Raw genomic sequence first — 23691 nt, forward strand, 5'->3', positions numbered from 1 at the left:
CTGGAAATCTGGAGAAATTCGGCAGAATGGTTGTCCCGGGAGAGGCACTGAAATCCGGGAGTCTCCCGGAAAATTTCGGGAGGGTTGGCAAGTATGGGTCTTACACAAATAATAAATGAACCCACACCGTCGCAACGGTAATATGATAGGTCTAGTCTTTTTCCGGGGTGTCACCGCCTCCAAAGTTACGATACTCCAGTACACTTAAGTAATGTCCGATCATTACCTTATGAAATTCGAAGTTCTGACTCATTGTCAACAAGCTACTACAGTAATAACCACTGCAACATTAATGCTGTCACAACGATGACTCTTTCTGGCCAACTGTCTTCGGTAAGGGCGCCATTCGCAAATTCTGTGGGCTCTATCGATAACTTCACTAACAACTTTAACGATGCCCTGCGCGACACTATTGATAGTATAGCACCGCCAAAGCTTGGCTCCCTCCATCCCCTCGCCGCCCCACAGAGTTTGAGTACTGCCGTTCAGGGCCCTGAATGGCATGACCAGTGTATGGAACTCCAACCTCCCCCGCCAAATCAAACTCAGCTTCTTCTACGCGACAGTTGAGTCCGTTCTCCTCTATGGCAGCGAATGCTGGACCCTGTAGCCAACCCTGGAGAAGTCTCTGGATTGATAATACACCAGGATGCTGGATCAACAAGAGTGCGCGGGTAACCAACAGAATCCTCTACAAGGGAATACCAAGGGTGAGCGAGAAGATCGCTGTAAGGAGAATGATACTCGCAGGACACTGCCAAAGGCATCAGGAGCTGCCAGCCAGTAAATTTGTGCTATGGGAACCAACACATGGGCATCGGTCCAGAGGACGTCCCACACTAACATACGTGGACATACTCAAGAAAGATGCAGGAGCTCAGAGTACCAAGGAACTGGCCAAATGTATGGGGAATCGGGATGACTGGATGCAACGATGTACTGCTCGTCTGAGGACGACCTAAAGAGGGAGTTTTTCCTTTTCTTGCAGACCTCCTTTGAGGTCCTGGCTGTTGTGAATGGGCGCCACATAAACGAGAAAGACCTGATTTGACTTCTTATTCATGATTCATCGGCCAAATGTATGGAGAATCGGAATGACTGGAAGCAACGATGGAAGGCTCGTCTGAGGACGACCGAGAGAGGGAGTTTTTCCTTCTCTTGCAGACCTCCTTTGAGGTCCTGGCTGTTGTGAATGGGCGCCACGTAAACGAGAAAGACCTGATTTGACTTCTTATTCATGATTCATCGGCCAAATGTATGGAGAATCGGGATGACTGGAAGCAACGATGGAAGGCTCGTCTGAGGACGACCGAGAGAGGGAGTTTTTCCTTCTCTTGCAGACCTCCTTTGTGGTCCTCGTCGTTGTGAATGGGCGCCACATAAAGGAGAAAGACCTGATTTGACTTCTTATTCATGATTCATTGGCCAAATTTTTGGAGAATCGCAATGACTGGAAGCAACGATAGAAGGCTCGTCTGAGGACGACCGAGAGAGGAAGTTTTTCCTTCTCTTGCAGACATCCTTTGAGGTCCTGGCTGTTGTTAATGGGCGCCACGTAAACAAGAAAGACCTGATTTGACTTCTTATTCATGATTCATCGGCCAAATATATGGAGAATCGGGATGACTGGAAGCAACGATGGAAGCTAGTCTGAGGACGACCGAGAGAGGGAGTTTTTCCTTCTCTTGCAGACCTCCTTTGAGGTCCTCGTTGTGAATGGGTGCCACATAAACGAGAAAGACCTGATTTGACTTCTTATTCATGATTCATCGGCCAAATGTGTGGAGAGTCGGGATGACTGGAAGCAACAATGGAAGGCTCGTCTGAGGACGACCTAGAGGGAGTTTTTCCTTCTCTTGCAGACCTCCTTTGAGGTCCTTGCTGTTGTATATGGGCGACACATAAACGAGAAAGACCTGATTTGACTTCTTATTCATGATTCATCGGCCAAATTTATGGAGAATCGGGATGACTGGAAGCATCGATGGAAGGCTCGTCTGAGGACGACCTCGAGAGGGAGTTTTTTGTTCTTTTACAGACCTCCTTTGAGGTCCTGGCTGTTGTGAATGGGCGCCACGTAAACGAGAAAGACCTGATGTGACTTCTTCTTATTCATGATTCATCGGCCAAATGTATGGAGAATCGGGATGACTGCAAGCATCGATGGAAGGCTCATCTGAGAACGACCGGGAGAGGGAGTTTTTCCTTCTCTTGCAGACCTCCTTTGAGGTCCTGGCTATTGTGAATGGGCGCCACATAAAAGAGAAAGACCTGATTTGACTTTTTATTCATGATTCATCGGACTACAATGTCAGATCCGACCCATCTTTAACCTCCCTCCCCGCCCCTGGCTCTTCTCGTCACTATTAAAGCCAGGAGTCAGGCAAGGACCTTCACTGCATCTTCTCTAACCGAGCAGCCCCCTCTACACTTGGCAGGATGGCGGGGAACCTTGGCGCAGGTAGAGTACCACCACATGCACCATTTAAGTGGGCATTTTGTGAGAATGTGTCGATGCTGCCGGCAGTCTGGCTGCTGTTGGCCTACGTGACGTCGGGCGGAGGACTAGCGGCGCCCGTCTGTACCCACGCCCCGGCTGGGTGTGGCGTCCTGTCCCTGGTCAACCTGTTTGACCGAGTCATACAGCACTCGGCCAGGATGCACGGCATCTCCAATGACCTGCACTCCGAGCTGGTGAGTCCTTTGCATGTTTAATAAACACAATAATAACTCTTTTATTTACAGTCCTTAAGATGCCTTCCTAATCTAACCTGCTTCTTCAAAGGGCAACTGCACTGTTTTGGAAATGCCTATCATTCACGATCCTCATGCAAGCTTTCAAAAAAACCCACCAACAATGTGGTGACCTGAATATTAACAAGTATTTATGTTCATGTATGTATTTATAGCTAAGGAGCTTATGCTCCATTATTGCCATATCGAGCTGCTGCATCGCCTCTGTGTTGGTGAAAGTTAATTCTACAAACCCCGTTTCCATATGAGTTGGGAAATTGTGTTAGATGTAAATATAAACGGAATACAATGATTTGCAAATCCTTTTCAACCCATATTCAATTGAATGCACTACCAAGACAAGATATATTCGATGTTCAAACTCATAAACTTTTTTTTTCTTGCAAATAATAATTAACGTAGAATTTCATGGCTGCAAGACGTGCCAAAGTAGTTGGGAAAGGGCATGTTCACCACTGTGTTACATCACATTTTCTTTTAACGACACTCAATAAATGTTTGGGAACTGAGGAAACTAATTGTTGAAGCTTTGAAAGTGGAATTCTTTCCCATTCTTGTTTTATGTAGAGCTTCAGTCGTTCAACAGTCCGGGATGTCCGCTGTCGTATTTTACGCTTCATAATGCGCCACAGATTTTCGATGGGAGACATGCCTGGACTGCAGGCGGGCCAGGAAACTACCCGCACTCTTTTACTACGAAGCCACGCTGTTGTAACACGTGGCTTGGCATTGTTTTGCTGAAATAAGCAGGGGTGTCCATTATAACGTTGCTTGGATGACTACATATGTTGCTCCAAAACCTGTATCGACCATTCAGCATTAATGGTGCCTTCACAGATGTGTAAGTTACCCATGCCTTGGGCACTAATACACCCCCATACCATCACAGATGCTGGCTTTTGAACTTTGCGCCTATAACAATCCAGATGGTTATTTTACTCTTTGTTCCGGTGGACCACACGTCCACAGTTTCTAACTATAATTTGAAATGTGGACTCGTCAGACCACAGAACACCTTTCCACTTTGCATCTTAGATGAGCTCGGGCCCAGCGAAGCCAGCAGCGTTCCTTGGTGTTGTTGATAAATAGGTTTTGCTTTGCCTAGCAGAGTTTTAACTCACACTTACAGATGTAGCAACCAACTGTAGGGAGTGACTGTGGTTTAATGAAGTGTTCCTGAGCCCATGTGGTGATATCCTTTACACACTGATGTAGGTTTTTGATGCAGTACCGCGTGAGGGATCAAAGTTCCGTAATATCATCGCTTACGTGCAGGGACTTCTCCAGATTCTCTGAACCTTTTGATGATTTTACGGACCGTAGATGGTAAAATCCCTAAATTCCTTGCAATAGCTCGTTGAGAAATGTTCTAAAACTGTTCAACAATTTGCTTACAAATTGGTGACCCTCACCCCATCCTTGTTTGTGAATTACTTAGCTGCTTTTATACCCAATAATGGCACCCACCTGTTCCCAATTAGCCTGCACACCTGTGAGAGGTTCCAAATAAGTCTTTGATGAGCATTCTTCAACTTTATCAGTATTTATTGCCACCTTTCCCAACTTCTTTGCCACGTGTTACTGGCATCAAATTCTAAAGTAAATGATTATTTGCACAAAAAAAACTGTTTATCAGTTTTAACTTCAAATATGTTGTATTTGTAGCATATTCAATTGAATATGGGTTGAAAATGATTTGGAAATCATTGTATTCCGTTTATATTTATATCTAACACAATTTCCCAACTCATTTAGAAACAGGGTTTTTAGATTATAAATGAACTCTCTCACATGGATAGCAGAAGGTTTTGGACATAAACCCACAAGTTGGTCAACTTTGATATCCAACTTAGACCCGGAGATGGCAATATTATTTTTAGGGGTTATGATGAATTGTTGATGTAAAGGGGAAGATATAAACATGCCATCAGTCTTTATCCGAGTGAGAGCAGCCATTATACAGTAAGTGATTGTTTTATTATGTTTGTATATCTTGTTTAGCACTTAGCAATACTGCTGAGTGGTTGATGAAAGCTGCATTTGTTTAGCACGCCTGTGCAGCAAGTGCACTTTGCATCAGTCCATCTGAAATGAGCTTGGACCCAGCGAAGCCGGCGGCGAAATGAGCTTGGACCCAGCGAAGCCGGCGGCGTTTCTGGGTGTTGTTGATAAATGGCTTTGGCTTTGCATAGAAAAGTTTTAACTTGCACTTACAGATGTTGCGACTGTTGTTGTTTGTGGTTACCCGTACGAAGCTGCATGAAGAACTTGGCTTTAATTAAGACTTCGGGAGGACAGCAATTGTGGTAGAGTGGTGAGAAGTGGTAGTTACTGATTTCCTATCGGGCACACCCTGGTGGTGTGTTCGAAAACTACAACAACAAAACAGTCATTTTACCAAATAATCTACAGCGACAAACTGAAAGTTACTGATAGTGGCTTTAAGTGTTCATGAGCCCAAGTGGTGATATCCTTTACTCACCAATGTCGATTTTTGATGCAGTACCGCCTGAGGGATACAAGGTTAGGTTAGGTGCGGTGATTTCTCCGGATTCTCTGAACCTTTTGATGATATTACGAACCATAGATGGTGAAATCCCTAAATTCCTTGCAATAGCTCGTTAAGAAATGTTGTTCTTAAACTGTTGTACGCATTTGTTGACAAAGTGGTGACCCTCGGCCCGGCCTTGTTTGTGAATGTCTGAGCATTTCATGGAAGCTGCTTTTTATACCCCATCATGGCACCCACCCGTTCCCGATTAGCCCGTTCACCTGTGGGATGTTCCAAAACAAGTGTTTGATGAGCATTCCTCAACTTTCTCAGTCTTGTTTGCCACTTGTGCCAGCTTTTTTTAACCACGTTGCGGGCATCAAATTCCAAATGAGCTAATAAAATAAAGTTTACTAGTGTTAACATTAAATATTTTGTCTTTGCTGTCTATTCAATAGAGTTGAAAATGATTTGTATTTCGTTTTTATTGAGCATTTACACTTCACTGGTTTTGGGTTTTGTACACTAAAAATCTAGTCATGCATTTCTTACTTTCTCTAATTTTCACATTAAAAAACCCACACATTTTTAAGCTGTGGTGACTTATTGTATTTTTTAGTAGTAGGGACTTTCTTGTTCATTTACGGAATCCAGTCAACTACTTTTGTTTTCACTTTATTTAAGTGACGTCGCGGGGGCCACACTTGGGCCACCCTGGGGTCTGTGCGCGTTCATACTGGCGTCAGACATAGATCACATTTTATTGCAGTGTAAACAGTCAGCTAGAAGGAATCAGATTGAAATGATTTAGACTTTACATGATTATAACATGTACATGTTTACTTATTTTTTAATAGTAAATAAAAGGGTAAAAATGTGAATTTATAGTTTTTTTCAGTAACTACAATTGTAGATAGTTTTTTTTTAGTAATTACATGTGTGAAACTTGACCAGGGAACAAAACACACTGGACAATCCCAAATTACTTTGAATGACATAAATGTTGAGTAAAAAGGGGACAATACCAAGTTTGACTGAAGCTTCAGGACACCAGCCCTTACAACGCAACCATAGTATCAGACAAGCGAGGTCTAAATCCACAATAAATAAAAAGATTCATCTTACGTAGAGCGAAACCAGCCCTTCTCACCAATAAAGAAGCACAGCAGCTTCTCCAGAACAGATAGGGAACTGGCCAAAATGGTACAGTTGCTTCTTCAAAACAGATAAGGATCTGGGCAAAACAGCTCTGTGGGCCAACAAAGAGGACAAAACAAAGAATTTACTAGGGAACATAGGATAAAAGCAAGGATGTCACGAGAAGACACACTACATGTGAACATACTAGCTGCTTTAAACATGACTATGGATTAAAAAAGAACATCCATCCATTTTCTACCGCTAGTCCCTTTTTGGGGTCGTGGGGGGTGCTGGAGCCCATCTCCGCTGCATAAGGGCGTGAGGCGGGGTACACTCTGGACAAGTTTCCACCTCATCACACATACATGTTGACTAAAAAGGGACAATACCAATTTTCGAGGAAGCTTCAGGACATCATCAACCATAGCATCAGACAAGCGAGGTCTAAATCCACAAAAAACAAAAAGATTCATTTTACGTAGAGCTGAAAACAGACCCTTTCGCCCAGAAAGGGGCACGGCTGCTTCTTCAAAACAGATAAGGAACTGGCCAAAACATCACAGCTGCTTTTTCAAAACAGATAAGGAACTGGCCAAAACAGCACCGCTGCTTCTTCAAAACAGATAAAGAACTGTCCAAAACAGCTCTGTGGGCCGACAAACCGGACAAAACAAAGAGTTTATTAGCAAACATAAGATAAAAGCAAGGTATATGGGAAAATACTAACTGCTTAAAACATCAATATGGATTAAAAAAGAACACTTGAAAATATCTCATTCTCCCAGCAGCCAGGATACATAAACAATACCTTAACTAACCGATCAAAAGAATCAAAAACAGTCAGTAGACAAGTAAAAATTAGAAATATTGTCAGAAAATTACAAAGTATGCTCTGGATAAGTTTTTTTTAGACAAAAAATATGTATTCAAATCTTGGTTATACAATACAAGCAAATCAAATAGAAAAATATGATTTTGTAAAAATAATAATGCACACTTGAAATTGTCACTGTTCTTTTGATTCAATACTAATTTGTGGCAGTTCTTGTGCGATTGATGTATGATACACTGGATAGCTTTTTGAGAAAATGCACATCTAAGTGTGAGAAACAAGCAACAGTGAAAAATAAAAAGTACAGCTCTCAGTTGACGGTGATCTCATGAGACGCCGAGCAGTATTTCTTTCATCACCCTTGTAAGCTCAAACCGTGACATTTACTTGACCCCTGACCCCCCTCCCCACTGTGGCATTTCAATTTTGCATTTCTACCTCCGCCCAGCAGGAGCAGTACTTCCTCCCCAGTAAGAATCACATCGGCAGGGTCAGCCGCAACTGCCACACCTCCACCCTCCTGACCCCCGACGGCAAGGAGAACGCTCAGAGGATGGCAGTGAGTGAACATCTGCAGCGTGATCACGGTCATGCTGCACAGAACACAACACCGCCTCAGTAGAACATGGGCTCGTTTAGAAGTACAAAGGGTTGCAATGCAACTCAACGTCTGCAAAATGCAGTGAATTCTGCTGCAAGAGGTTGCAAACTATGAACTAGGGTGGTCCCAAGATCAATATTTTGGCACCAGCGCCGGTACCATAATGTATTTCAATACCGGCACTAAAATGTATTCCGATACCGGCACCGGTACCAAAATGTATTTCGATATTTTTCTAAATTAAGGGGACCACACAAAATGACATTGGCTTTATTTTCATTTTTACCAAAATGCATTTCGATACCGGTGCCAGTACCAAAATATATTTCGATATCGGCGCCGGTACCAAAATGTATTTCAAGGACCACACAAAATAGCATTATTGGCTTTATTTGTATTTTTACCAAAATGCATTTCGATACCGGTGCCAGTACCAAAATGTATTTCGATATTGGCGCCGGTACCAAAATGTATTTCGATACTTTTCCAAATAAAGGGGAACACACAAAATAGCATTATTGGCTTTATTTGTATTTTTAACAAGATGCATTTCGATACCGGCGGCGTTACCAACATTTATTTCGACAGATTTCGATACCTTTCTAAATAAAGGGGACCACACAAAAAGGCATTATTGGCTTTATTTTTTATTTTACCTAAATGCACTTCGATACCAGCGCCGGTACCAAAATGTATTTCGATACCGGCGCCGGTACCAAAATGTATTTCGATATTTTTCTAAATAAAGGGCACCACACAAAATGGCATTATTGGTTTTATTTCTATTTTTAACAAAATGCATTTCGATACCGGTACAAAATGCATTTCGATACCGGTGCCATTACCAAAATGTATTTCGATACCGGATTGTTACCAAAATGTATTTCGATAGCGGTGCCGGTACCAAAATGTTTTTCGATACATTTTGATACTTATCTAAATCAAGGGGACCACACAAAATGACATTATTGGCTTTATTTTTATTTTTACCAAAATGCATTTTGATACCGGTGCCAGTACCAAAATGTATTTCGATATCGGCGCCGGTACCAAAATGTATTTCGATACTTTTCCAAATAAAGGGGCCCACACAAAATAGTATTATTGGCTTTATTTGTATTTTTAACAAAATGCATTTCGATACCGGCGGCGTTACCAACATTTATTTCGACAGATTTTGATACCTTTCTAAATAAAGGGGACCACACAAAAAGGCATTATTGGCTTTATTTTTAATTTTACCTAAATGCACTTCGATACCAGCGCCGGTACCAAAATGTATTTCGATACCGGCGCCGGTACCAAAATGTATTTCGATACTTTTCTAAATAAAGGGCACCACACAAAATGGCATTATTGGCTTTATTTCTATTTTTAACAAAATGCATTTCGATACCGGTGCCAGTACCAAAACATATTTCGATACTGGATTGTTACCAAAATGTATTCCGATACCGGTGCCGGTACCAAAATGTATTTCGGTACTTTTCTAAATAAAGGGGACCACACAAAATGCCATTATTTGCTTTATTTCTATTTATAACAAAATGCATTTCGATACCGGCGCCAGTAGCAAAATGTATTTCGATACCGGCGCCGGTAGCAAAATGTATTTCGATACTTTTCTAAATAAAGGGCACCACACAAAATGGCATTATTGGCTTTATTTCTATTTTTAACAAAATGCATTTCGATACCGGTGCCAGTACCTAAATGTATTTCGATACTGGATTGTTACCAAAATGTATTTCGATACTGGTGCCGGTACCAAAATGTATTTTGATACTTTTCTAAATAAAGGGGACCACACAAAATGCCATTATTGTCTTTATTTCTATTTATAACAAAATGCATTTCGACACCGGTGCCGGCACCAAAGTGTATTTCGATACATTTCTAAATCAAGGGGACCCCACAAAATGGCATTACATGCTTATTTCTATTTTTACCAAAATGTATTTCGATTCCGGGGCCAGTACCAAAATGTATTTCGATACCGGATTGTTACCATAATGTATTTCGATACCGGTGCCAAAATGCATTTCGATACCGGTGCCAGTACCAAAAATTTATAAATATAGTTGATTATATTTGATTTGGTTTCGATACTTTTCTAAATAAAGGGGACCACACAAAATGGCATTATTGGCTTTATTTTTGTTATTAACAAAATTGATTTCGATACCGGTATTGATACCCACATGTATTTTGATACCACTGCCAGTACCAAAAATGTATTTTGATACCAGTGCCGGTACCAAAATGTATTTTGATACATTTCGATACTTTTCTAAATAAAACGGACCACACAAAATCGCATTATTGGCTTCATTTTAATTTTTAACAAAATGCATTTTGATACCGGTGCCAGTACCAAAATGTATTTCGATACCAGATTGTTACCAAAATGTATTTTGATACCGGTGCAAGTACCAAAATGTATTCCGATACCTACATTATCTAAATAAAGGGGACCACACAAAATGGCATTATTGGCTTTATTTCTATTTTTACCAAAATACATTTCGATACCGGTGCCAGTACTAAAATATATTTTGATACCGAATTGTGACCAAAATGTATTTCGATACCGGTACCAAAATGTAATTTCGATACTTTTCTAAATAAAGGGGACCACACAAAATGGCATTATTGGCTTTATTTCTATTTTTACCAAAATGCATTTCGATACCGGTACCAAAATGTATTTCGATACCGATGCCGACACCAAAATGTATTTCGATACTTTTCCAAACAAAAGAGGACTCCAAAAATGGCATTATTGGCTTTATTTCTATTTCTACCAAAATGCATTTCGATACCGGGGCCAATACCAAAAATTGATTTCGATACCGGTGCCGGTACCAAAATGTATTTCGATACTTTTCTAAACAAAAGAGGACTCCAAAAATGGCATTATTGGCTTTATTTCTATTTCTACCAAAATGCATTTCGATACCGGGGCCAATACCAAAAATTTATTTCGATACCGGTGCCGGTACCAAAATGTATTTTGATACTTTTCTAAACAAATGGGGACGCTAAAAAATGGCATTATTGGCTTTATTTGATCAAAAAATCTTGGGGTACATTAAACATGTTTATTATTGCAATGGAATAACAATTTTGTCCTTAAATAAAATAGTGAACATACTAGACAACCTGTATTTTAGTAGTAAGTAAGCAAAGAAAGGCTCCTAATTAGTCTGTTTACTTACGCAGTAAGTTTTTGTGTCATTTATCATTCTATTCTATTTAGTCTACATTATAAGGGACAAGCTCTAAAAAATGATTAATAATCCAATTGTTCATTTATTGTTAATATCTACTTATTTTCCGTTTCAACGTTCTATCTACACTTCTGTTCAAATGTAATAATCACTTAATATTCTGTTGTTTGATACTTTACATGAGTTTGGAAGATACCACACATTTAGGTATCGATCCGATACCAAGTAGTTACAGACTCATACAATGGTCACATTCAATGTCTCATATTATGTTTACAAACATAATATTCATTTTTTAAAAGGAAAAAAGATTTTGTGACGATAAAAAAATATCAATGTAATCATAGTAGAAACGATTTTGAACTTGGTATCATTACTGTGGATGTCAGGTGTAGACCGGCCAATGGCGTTTGTTTACATTGTGACACGACGGTGTGTAGTGAAGCATGTTTAGCTATTCCTCATCCTGCAGTGATAACACTACTTGTAAGAAACTTACTTCATTTGTCACCATGGAGGGCGAGGATTAGTGATTTAGAAGTAGCTAAAACACTGCGGCTGGACGTTAGCTGCCAGCCATGTCTTAAAGCATCTCTCCCTGAGGGCATTTCAGTGTAATAGCTTCACCTTTATAGTTAGTTTATAGGCCAGAAAGCGTCCATTCTCCCTTTTCGGTCTACACACCGTGTCTCCTTGTTAATACTCAGTGATTGTGCACTGCCGAACATGCTCCTCTGCTTGTAAAACCAGCAATGTCATGTCCGTTTTGATTCACTAGTACCGCGATACGATACTAATACTGCTTTTCTTCGTGTCACTGCAGCGGGAGGAGCTCACCGAAGTGATCCTCAAGCTCCTGGTGGCGTGGCGGGACCCCCTGTGGCACTTCCACCAGCTCACCGCCCACCAGCACGACCTCGCCAACTTCAGCTCGGACAAAGCCTTGGAGATGAGCGCCATGGTGCGCGAGCTGCGCAAAGGCGTAGAGAAAGTGGCCGAGAAGGTACGCTCCACAATGTATACGTCCCGCCTCCCCCTACTCATTGTGCAACTGTGCAGCATGCCTGGAACCAATCATGACCACGACAGCTATATAAATGAAGACTATTTGGGCCTTAGAATCACACCATCACTTAAACGGGAGTGGTGATGAATTTGTTATTTTCTAGACTTATTATGTGGTAAACAACGCCATAGTATCACATCGTAAGTTTCATTCATTTCAGCGAGAGTTTGCAGATTAACGTTTAGCAGCCTGGCTACGCTGTGATGTCACAGCGAAGCGGACGTACTTATTTGGACGTTGACTAAAGCTTGCGGTTAAAAGGGAGGCAGGGGGGGAAACAATAAAAAAGGTAGGATAAAGTATTTTCAATTGAGATGTCCGATAATATCGGACTGACGATATTAAATGATTTGAAATGTAATATCGGGAATTATCGGTATCGGTTTCAAAAGTAAAATGTATGACTTTTTAAAACGCCGCATAACGGAGTGGTACACGGACGTAGGGAGAAGTACAGAGCAACAAGTAACCTTAAAGGCACCACCTTTGCAGTGCCGGCCCGATCACATAATATCTACTGCTTTTAACACGCAGAAGTGAATGCAAGGCATACTTGGTCACCGTATAAACAACTTTAACACTGTTACAAATATGCGCCACACTGTGAACCCACACCAAACAAGAAAGACAAACACATTTCGGGAGAACATCCGCACCGTAACACAACATAAACACAACAGAACAAATACCCAGAACCCCTTGCAGCACCAATTCTTCCAGGACGCTACAATACACTATATTGAATGAATACACAATTGTTTTGAATCGGAAAAATATCGTTTTTGAATCGAGAATCGCGTTCAATCGAAAAAAATCGATTTATAATCGAACCGTGACCCCAAGAATCGATATTGAATCGAATCGTGAGGCACCCAAAGATTCGCAGCCCTAATGTATATATATATATATATATATATATATATACACATATGTGTATATATATATTATAATGTATGTATATATGTGTATATATATGTATATATTATAACGTATGTATATATATATACATACATATGTGTATATATATATTAGGGCTGCGAATCTTTGGGTGTCCCACGATTCGATTCAATATCGATTCATGGAGTCACGATTCGATGATATATCGATTTTTTTTTATTCGATTCTCGATTCAAAAACGATATTTTTCCGATTCAAAAGGATTCTGTATTCATTCAATACATAGGATTTCTGCAGGATCTACCCCAGTCTGCTGACATGCAAGTAAAGTAGTAGATTTAAAAAAAAAGCTTTCATAATTGTAAACGACAATGTTTTATTAACTGATTGCAATAATGTAAATTTGTTTTAACTATTAAAAAAAACTGAAATATGACTTATTTTATCTTTGTGAAAACATTGGACACAGTGTGTTGTCAAGCTTATGAGATGCGATGCAAGTGTAAGCCACTGTGACACTATTGTTCTTTTTTTTTTTTTTTACAAATGTCTAATGATAATGTCAATGAGGGATTTTTAATCACTGCTATGCTGAAATTATAACTAATATTGATACTGTTGTTGATAATATTCATTTTTGTTTCACTACTTTTGGTTTGTTCTGTGTCGTGTTTGTGTCTCCTCTCAATTGCTCTGTTTATTGTAGTTCTGAGTGTTGCTGAGTCAGGTTTGGTTTTGGATTGCATTGTTATGGTATTTTGCTGTGTAGTGGTTTGTTGGATTGATAATAAAAAAAATATATTAAAAAATAAAATCTATTTTTTTTAAAATGAGAATCGATTCTGAATCGCACAACGTATTCGATTCGATTGAAATCGATTTTTTCCCACACCCTTAATATATATACACATATACAGTGGGGCAAAAAAGTATTTAGTCAGCCACCGATTGTGCAAGTTCTCCCACTTAGAATGATGACAGAGGTCTGTAATTTTCATCATAGGTACACTTCAACTGTGAGAGACAGAATGTGAAAAAAAAAAAATCGAGGAATTCACATTGTAGGAATTTTAAATAATTTATTTGTAAATTATGGTGGAAAATAAGTATTTGGTCAATCACTGATGGAAGGAGGTTTTGGCTCAAAATCTCACGATACATGGCCCCATTCATTCTTTCCTTAACACGGATCAATCGTCCTGTCCCCTTAGCAGAAAAAAAGCCCCAAAGCATGATGTTTCCACCCCCATGCTTCACAGTAGGTATGGTGTTCTTGGGATGTAACTCAGTATTCTTCTTCCTCCAAACACGACGAGTTGAGTTTATACCAAAATGGATACATGGATGATACAGAGGAGGATTGGGATAATGTCATGTGGTTAGATGAAACCAAAATAGAACTTTTTGGTATAAACTCAAAATTATTTTCCACCATAATTTACAAATACATTTTTTTTAATTCCTACAATGTGAATCCCTGGATTTTTTTTTCACATTCTGTCTCTCACAGTTGAAGTGTACCTATGATGAAAATTACAGACCTCTATCATCATTTTAAGTGGGAGAACCTGCACAATCGGTGGCTGACTAAATACTTTTTTGTCCCACTGTATACATACACGTTTGTGTGTGTGTGTGTGTGTGTGTGTGTGTTAGTTTCCAATAATTTCTACAATTAGCTTCATTCCATGAAGCTAATTTGGTGTGATTGTAACTTTTCTATCACCAAAATGGATCATGTATGTTGCTGTATGTATACTTTTGACCCAGCAGATGTATATATATATATACACATGTATATACATACATACATATATTTACAAATACACACACACACATATACATATATATATATATATATATATATATACACACACACACAAACATTTATTTATTTTCCTTTTATTAATGGAAAAATATGCATTTTTAAGCATTTTTTCATATTTTTGGGCCTAAAATCAAATATTTTTAAGGATAAAGAATGCTAAATGAAGATTAACACATCCAGGCACTGTACTGTATTGCACAGCCAGTTATCATCGTCATTGAACGTGTAGCAGCATTTTCACAACTGTGACTGTGTGAGTCTATATTACTGTCAAGTCATATTTAATGCCCTCTATGTCCTACAGTGTAGTGTATGAAAAATGGCCTTTCGTTTCTATTTGTCTACTTTTAATTTCCCTGAAGGCGCTTCAACACAGTTACCTCAGTTAATTACTGATGACACAGCAACAGGAGCAGCTGGGGGTTCAGTATCTTCCCCAAAGTAGAGCCTGAGGCTTGAACCAGCAACCTTTCGGTTGAGAAAGGACCACTCTATCGTCACATATGTCTTATTTCTCAAGTCTGCTGACTATACGGGTGTTACTTCTCTAATAAGGCCAAAATAACGTATTTAGAAGGGTATAAACTGTTTTTTATGCTGCATCAAAATATTTAAGAATAAGAAGTCTTAGAATACTTGGTCGCAACCGATTTGAATTGTACTGGTTGAAGTGTTGGCCAAAAACCGAATCCTCCTGAAGCCAAGGTAAGCACTGTGTACCATACATAGTGTAACGTTATTGTGTCGTGGTACTACCTCAGATGCAGGTGCTGGGAATGATAAGCAACTCGGTCAGCAGCCTGGCGTCTCTGGAGGATATATTGGCCTCTGAGAGCGGCGAGTGGCGCCTGATGAAAGACTACGAGCTCCTCTACTGCTTTCGCCGAGACTCCGACAAGATCCAGAACTACCTGAAGATCCTCAAATGTCGCATCGTTCCCCAACACGGCTGCTGAACAGGAGCAGGAAAAAAAACAGAACTTTCAATCGCACAGTTTAACTTCAGGGAACACGTTGTCATGGAGACGGAGCAGTTTTTTCGAGTATGTTTACCGTTACCAAGGAAGCAATAGTGAAAGACTGTGACAAGCTCCATGCCCAATAAGCACAGATAACTGTTTGTATACGTCTTCAGTGTGAATCATTCCAAAAAACTGCAATATAAAATGTTGGAAGAAACATTGGAGCCATGTTTTTTTTGTTTTTCTTAATGAAAGGACAATCACAATGTATCCCACAGGGCATATTCCAATGAAGTAGCATAAAACAGGGTAATATACCTAATTCATGGTAAACATGACAGTTAAAACAGACGTAGGGCGACACTCACTGGTCACAATATTAAGTACGTCAACACTTGCAGCATTTTGAGTGCGAAAGTTTTCAGTGCACTGCACCCCAATGTTTCACTGAACATGCTAAAACTGGTGAACGGGCAGCAACAGACACACAAACAACCAGCAATCGTCCCCTACATAGAGGAAGGGGCGGGATTAACAAAAAGGAAAGAATTGGAATAGCCATATATGGTCATGGAATCAGGTATGCAATACATTGCCGACCACAGCCACAGACGATATTATCGGCCGATAAATGCTTTAAAATATAATATCGGAAATTATCGGTATCTGTTACAAAAGAGTTTCAAGGGTGTGTTGTTGCCGGTGCTGTGGCCGTGGCTAACAAGCCAGCTCGCTCGTTGACTGACTAAAAAACCGACGGATAAAAAACTGGCAATTTGCAAAGACTGCAAAAAGTTGGTTATGCGAGGAGGAACCAAAAGGTCTTCCTTAAATACAAGCAATTTGATCTCCCACCTAATGTTGTGACCAGTTATGTACTACCCTCCATCCATTTCCTACCGCTTGTCCCTCAGGGGTCGCCGGGGTCTGCCGCCTATCCCAGCTGCACTACAGAGGCTAAAAAGGTCAAACAATTAAGCCTGTAGAAGTTGATTTCGGTGTGTTTATTGGATTCTGTACACTAATAAAAAAAAAAGAATTGAACTGGACCCGCACGTGTTTTCTAATTGTTGGTATCAAGAGGCAGCTGCTATGGTGATGACCTCTGACCTCCCGGAGTTCTGCTCGACGCAGGAAACGTGGACGGAGCCGTCCCTGCAACGCAAACAAATGCATTGGCAATGCGAGTTACTTAATTCATTACATATTACAAAACTGTTGTATTACTCATTCACGGATGTCATTTTGATATCAAAAGGTCAGTAAATGAGTAAATGTATATATTTGTAAACGCTCTGAAGTGGGAAAGAGGTAGGATTAAATAAGCGTTGCTTCTTCAGACTCCTTTTGGGACATGATGTAGAGAGAAATTATATGAAATTGTGCGATGTATTATGCTGTAAGTGTGTTCATGTTTGAAATAAACTATAAGAAAGAAAAGAAATAAAGAAAGTGGCAAGTGCACACGCCGGTGGGGGAGGGGGTGGAGAGTTCGTACCGTGTCATGGTGACCACTGTGTCCACGTGGTGTTGCACTTCTTGGGGCTGCAGGTCACGCAGAATGATCTGGACCGGCAGAGGAGCGCTCACGTTTAACATACGTAGCATACATAGTAAATAGCGCCATCGTCAAAAATCGCGACGCCAAGCTCGACTTACGGTGCATCCGAAAAGTATTCACGGCGCTTCATTTGTAAACGTGAAAGTTTAAGCACCAATGATTGTCACACACACACACACACACAATAGGTGTGGTGAAATTTGTCCTCTGCATTCATCCCCTTGTTCACCCCCTGGGAGGTGAGGGGAGCAGTGAGCAGCAGCGGGATTTGAACTCACAACCTACCGGTCTCAGGGCGGACACTCAAATCCCTAGGCCACTGAGTAGGTTGTCCCACGTTTGTTCCACATTTTGTTCTGTTACAGCCTTATTCCAGTATGGAATTAATTCATTATTGTCCTCAAAATTCTACACACAATACCCCATAATCTCTAAAGTGTTTTTAATTTTTGTTTTGCAAATGTATTCAAACCAAAAAAGTAAGAAATGACAAGTATATAGAAGTATTCAGAGCATTTCCTCAATACTTTGTGGATGCACCTTTGGCAGCAATTCAAGTATTTTTGAACACGATGCCACAAGCTTGGCACACCTGTTTTTGGCTAGTTTTAGTTCCTGGTTTAATCCCCACCTTCTACCAACCCTGTCACGTCCGTTGTGTCCTTAAGCTAGACACTTCATCCTTTCTCCTGATGGGTCGTGGTTAGGGCCTTGCATGGCAGCTCCCGCCATCAGTGTGTGAATGGGTGAATGCAGAAATAGTGTCAAAGCTCTTTGAGTACCTTGAAAGTAGAAAAGCGCTATAGAAGTATAACCCATTTACCATTTGCAGCATCTCTCAAGCTCCATCAGGTTTGATGGAGTCGGTTTTCATCCAGGATGTCTCTGTGCATTGCTGCATTCATCTTTCCCTCTATCCTGGCTAGTCTCCCAGTTCCTGCCGCTAAAAAGCATCCCCACAGCATGATGCTGCCACCACCATGTTTCACTGTAGGGATGGTATTGGCCTGTATCGGAGCTGCAGTGGGGTGATGCGCAGGCCCACTTTGTGGACACGCCCTGGCATCACCCCACTGCAGCTCCGATACAGGCCAATACCATCCCTACAGTGAAGAATGGTCGTGGCAGCATCATGCTGTGGGGATGCTTTTCAGCAGCAGGAACTGGAAGTAAGATGAATGCAGAAATATGCAGAGACATCCTGGATGAAAACCAACTCCATCCAACCTGATGGAGCATGAGCGGTGCGGCAAAGAGGAATGGTTGAAACTGGCCAAAGATAGATGTGCCAAGCTTGTGACATCATGTTTAAAAAAGACTTGAGGCTGGAATTGCTGCCAAAGGTGCATCAACTAAGTATTGAGCAAAGCCTGTCAATACTTCTCTACATGTGATTTTTGTAACTTTTTCATTTTTAATAGATTTGCAAAAAAAATTAAAAAAAACTGTTCACATTGTAATTATGGGGTATTGTGTGTAGTATTTTGAGGAGCAAACTGAATGTATTCCATTGTGGAATAAGACTGCAATTAGAGATGTCCGATAATATCGGCCTGCCGATATTATTGGCCGATAAATGCTGTAAAATGTAATGTTGGAAATTATCGGTCTCGGTTTCAAAAGAGTTTCAAGAGTGTGTTGTTGCCGGTGCTGCAGCCGTGGCAAACAAGCGAGCCCGCTCGGGGACTGACTAACAACACCATGTTTATGGTTTGGGATTATTTTAAAGTGTGTGTGACGGATAACACACAACACATGAGTTGACGACTGCAGCATGAGAGGTTTACTTGCGACGCTTGATGACCTCATCCAACCACCGCGAGCGGAGCATAACAACAACAAGAGTGTGTTGTTGCCGATGCTGTAGCCGTGGCTAACAAGCGAGCTCGCTCGGTGACTGACTAACGACATATTTTGGGATTATTTTAAAGTGTCTCTGACGAATAAAAATTGGCAATTTGCAATGACTGCAAAAAGTTTGTTATGCAAGGAGGAACCAAGACGTCTTCCTTTATAATGAGCAATTTGACCTCCCACCTCTTCAAGAATCATAAGGAGATACACGATGAATACAAGCGAAAGATGGATTAAAGGAAACACCAAAAAAAAGTAGTACCACACAGTTGTCGCTTAAAGACTCTGCTGAGAAAAAACTAAAATACAACAAAAACCACCCGAGGGCGAAAGCCCACGTTGTGGTCAGGGACAACACACGCAGTATGGCAAAAGCTACGGTGGAGTTCGGTGTGGCTAGTCTGCCCTGCATGGCGCACACTTTGCAGCTTCCAGTGAACGGAGGTGCCCTATCTTAATGCAGCATTTCAGAAGCTCTGGATGACTGCTAGGCCACTTCAAGCACTCACCACTTGCTTGCAGCACATTTGTGTTACTCATACAAATACATTAGAGCAGGCCAGATTGAGCCCAGTTTATAATTTCCTGTTATACGGTATGCCAGGCAGTCTTGTACTATATGAGGACTGTGTTATTGTTTACTTTATTACTCTAGTATATTCTGGACTGAAGCTGTGTGCCTTTTAGAGATGCGCGGATAGGCAATTATATCAACCGCAACCGCATCACTAAAGTCGTCATCCACCTGCAATCCACCCGAACCAACATTTCACCAAAGCCACACCCACCCACCCGTTGTTATATATCTAATATAGACGATGCAAGGCATTAGTGAGGTTAGAAAGTGTAACTACCTCCAAATAGCACAGACACAATGGCTTTCTTGAACTGATTTATTTGAAGGCTTACTTTCCCTTCAAATTCACCGTGAAAACTGTAATAAATAAAGCAGGTTATAAACGTAAAAATAATAACATGCACAGCATGTGGATCAAACATTTTACCAAGTAAAATACCAACAAATGACAAATACCTCGTTGGCCATACCATATCCGTCGACAGACCAAACGAGACACTTCAAAATAAAAGTATGCCCACATTGTGTTTCAAAGAGCGCTGCTCGTTTTTCGTATGTGGGTAACAACATTTAACTATTTATAAACGGTTGATTTCTATAGGCTAGTAAGGTAAAGTGTTGTATCTGACAAGTTTGGGGTACCTTGCTTCTGCAGCCTTCATCAGAGGTGTCACGTGATGTTAGCGTGACGTTGTCTGTGGCGTGTTATATGGATTGTAGCATCAAGAGTTGTCAGGTACAACACTTTACCTACTAGCCTATATAAATCAACCATTTATAAATACACGTCAGTAGGCTAAATTAACCTCTTCTACATAACATTTAACTATGTATAATGTAGCGGTAGGCTACGGGGTGTTAGCCAATGACTTTGGCTGGAGGGCGGGACTTCCGGGAGAGATAAGGAAGTGAAGTTATCGACAGGAAGTGAGAGTTCGAGTTGTCCCGGGAAAAGCGTTAGAGATATGAGAGCTGTTGTGTGGTTGTATTACATCTTATGCAATAAAGACAAGACAAACGAAGAAGTTTTATGAGTCTACATTCCTGGGATTATTACAATATATTTTTCCGAATAGATTCAACCGCCACCCGCCCGAATCTATTTGAAATCGATTTTTTCGTCATGTCACCCGCCCGACTCGCGGTTTATCCGCGGACTCCGCGGTTGTGACCGCTAACCGCGCATCTCTAGTGCCTTTATTATTTTTGTAGCTATTGTTTTGAGGCATGTTTAAAAAAAAAATAATAATAATGTACTTTGTGAAAGTCAAAAGTATCGTACTTCCCATAGTTGTAGTGGGTATCAGGATTATCCCAGGGAGAGCATGTCCTAAATTCCAACCTGCTGTTTTGAGGCGTGTTAAAAAAAAAAAAAAATGCACTTTGTGACTTCGATAATAAATATGGCATAACTTGAGTTGAAGTTGTTCTCTTTTTTTGGAAAAACTTGTTACATTGTTTAATGCATCCAGCGGGGCATCACAACAAAATTAGGCATAATAATGTGTTAATTCCACAACTGTATATATATCGGTATCGGTTGATATCGGAATCGGTAATTAAGAGTTGGACAATATCAGAATATCGGACATCTCTAACTGCAATATAACCAGATGTGTCAAAAGTGAAGTAGTGTGAGTACTTTCCAGGTGCAGAGTAGTGGAGCTCATGTGTCAATAAGGTGCAGACACTTCCTGTACCTTGGCAAGCTGCTCCGGCTGCTCGGCAGCAAATCTCTGGTAGATTTCCAGGCAGAGGGAGGAGAGCTGGCCCCGCCCACTCAGGGTGTGGTTCCTGCGTGCGGGGAGCGGCAAGCCAGACGGCAACAGCACGGTGAACGCCTCCCCGCCACATTCATCCACCTCCTGCACGTCACATTAAATACATGGCAGGTCATTCATTCATAAAGTACATCCCATGGTCAATAAACTGAAATGTTAAATGTGCAACAACTCATCAACATGCTTTGACTCAAACTGTTGTAGGTTCCTTCATTAATTGTCACACCACTATACTGTACATAATTATAACTACTGATTAATTCAATCATTACCCAATGGATGAAGTCTTGCACTCTAAACACTTGACTCTCAATTTGCGCACTTCCATACTTTCTAAGTGTGCACTAAGTGTAATACTGTCAGGTTCAAACACTGATGACATCTATTACACTAGACAAGAAGCAAGGAATTAAACAGAGACAGAATTAAATGTGGTTCAATTTGAGGAGAAACGTCTGTGCTGTACTCTTGCACAGTCTCTAGCCCGCTCTGGCGGAAGATTGTACGCCACCTCTTTTTATTTGGACTTTCCCTGTTTACATTACAGCTTTTTCTGAAGGAATGGGGGTATGTAAACAGCCATTGTTTTCGGTCACATGAGCACAAAATAAAAAGATGGCTCGGACTTGGACTGGTCCTGGATCGAGCTTGGGCAGGTCTTGGATAAAAATAGATAACCCCTCCTGTCTCCTCCCATCGTACACAATGGAATTTTACAAGCCTTCGGCTTGTTACAACAAAGACAGCCTCTTGTTTTTTCACTGCGAACTCAGAGAACGGAAAGTTTTTTGACAAATACTTCATTATGTACACTACCTACTTAGTCCCTGATTTACCAAGATCCAAATACCACGCACAAACTATAAGTTAGCATGTACTATTAGTGGGTGTGTGGCCTGTGATTTACTAAGGCTGCGTGTGCAATTGAAAAGTGGTGCAAACCGGCCTATTTAAAAGAGGATTTTGTGTGTACTGTATGTGACATCACAATGGGGACAATCATTTACTGCACATTCATGTTATCATGCTCCTACCTTTGGAGTTTAATTAGGTTTTCAAATATGCAGGAGACATCTATCACTTTTTATGGGCATTTCAGAAACAGTCGTGTATTGCATCTACAATGACACAAACCTCTCCCTTTTTCTTTTACTGCCGAAGGTGCGCTCATTGGAGAGAGGCTGCATTTAAAATTAATAAATTAATACTTAAAACATGTTTTCATATAAGAAATACCTTAGTAATATACATTCTATCTGAAAAGAAATAACATAAAAAATTCTAAAGGACACCTAAATGCATTAAGTGAATTTGTTTTAATCAGCTCCTCAAGTCCTCTAGCGGCTATAAAATTATAAAATGATGTTGCTGAAAAGAGGATATGTCTAATATTTTTATTTGTGCGCATCCAAAATGTTAACACACTCCATTGTCCCATCGGGTTGAGTTTTTCCTAGACCTGATGTGGAATCTGAGCCGAGGATGTCGTTGTGGCTTCTGCAGCCCTTTGAGACAATCGTGATTTGGGGTTACATAAGTAAACATTGATTGATTGACTTACTTCTGTTTTGTTTGATCAGCCGTTCTACTGCTGTGTTACAAAATATTTCTGGGTAAATAACTCCTTTCACAACATCTGCGGTTAAAAGTCCGGAAAATAGGGTATTAATCAAGAGTCTGCTTACCTTGACTAGAATGTCTGAGGCGGACACGTCAACTTGGATAGTCTCATCGTCATCCGCGACCAGCGGCTCCCTGCCAACCAATAAGCCTGCCTGGAGGGCCGCCCCCACCGCAATGACCTCATCAGGAGGAGCTGAGCTGAGGAGCTCCACGTCGGGGAACATGTCGCGCATCATCTGCTGCAGACGAGGGATGCGGGCCGAGCCGCCACAAAGCACCACCTGCAGGAGATGGCCAGGGGCCGATCACACCGCGTCTTAGGCTGGATGAGTGGCTCACATACATTGTTGATGTCACTGGCGGAGAGTTTGGTCTCCTCGAGGAGGCGTCTGATTGGCTGGATGCTCTTGTTGAAGAGGGAGGAGCAGAGCAGCTCAAATCGAGCTCTGAGAAAAGGACAGTAAAAAGGTGTCAACGTATGTCCGTACATCTTC

The 23691-nt window shown here is 40.9% G+C and overlaps 2 protein-coding genes across 4 annotated transcripts in view; one reads left to right on the top strand and one right to left on the bottom strand.

Moving 5' to 3' along the window:
- The first annotated feature begins 1617 nt into the window (after positions 1-1617).
- LOC133560922 (prolactin-like) lies at positions 1618-16018 on the top strand. 3 transcript variants are annotated; one of them, XM_061913965.1, is made up of 5 exons: positions 1618-2461; positions 2528-2694; positions 7666-7776; positions 11872-12051; positions 15601-16018. In XM_061913965.1, exons 1-5 carry the CDS (start codon positions 2440-2442, stop codon positions 15793-15795), a joined length of 675 nt encoding a protein of 224 aa, XP_061769949.1. In that variant the 5' UTR covers positions 1618-2439; the 3' UTR covers positions 15796-16018. The 3 variants fall into 3 exon arrangements, with proteins under 3 accessions (XP_061769949.1, XP_061769947.1, XP_061769948.1); XM_061913963.1 differs by having other exon boundaries at positions 1618-2694; XM_061913964.1 differs by having other exon boundaries at positions 1618-2694; positions 7669-7776.
- A 772-nt stretch (positions 16019-16790) lies between these two features.
- Positions 16791-23691, bottom strand: part of hspa14 (heat shock protein 14) — a 35422-nt gene continuing 28521 nt past the window's right edge. The window contains exons 10-14 of the mRNA XM_061913962.1: positions 23541-23643; positions 23260-23478; positions 21494-21658; positions 17300-17367; positions 16791-16956 (exon numbers count right to left, since the gene is read on the bottom strand). Coding sequence (XP_061769946.1) covers positions 16878-16956; positions 17300-17367; positions 21494-21658; positions 23260-23478; positions 23541-23643 — 634 coding nt within the window. The 3' untranslated portion in view covers positions 16791-16877. The remainder of the gene's footprint in view (positions 16957-17299; positions 17368-21493; positions 21659-23259; positions 23479-23540; positions 23644-23691) is intronic.

The sequence above is a fragment of the Nerophis ophidion genome, linkage group LG10 (genome assembly GCF_033978795.1).
Source record: "Nerophis ophidion isolate RoL-2023_Sa linkage group LG10, RoL_Noph_v1.0, whole genome shotgun sequence".
In the NCBI taxonomy this organism is placed as follows: domain Eukaryota; kingdom Metazoa; phylum Chordata; class Actinopteri; order Syngnathiformes; family Syngnathidae; genus Nerophis; species Nerophis ophidion.

Coding starts and splice junctions, on each gene's coding strand:
- LOC133560922 (XM_061913963.1), top strand. CDS start 2,440: ATGGCGGGGAACCTTGGCGCAGGTAGAGTACCACCACATGCACCATTT. Junction 7,777..11,871: donor AGAACGCTCAGAGGATGGCA/GTGAGTGAACAT, acceptor GTGTCACTGCAG/CGGGAGGAGCTCACCGAAGT. Junction 12,052..15,600: donor TAGAGAAAGTGGCCGAGAAG/GTACGCTCCACA, acceptor GTACTACCTCAG/ATGCAGGTGCTGGGAATGAT.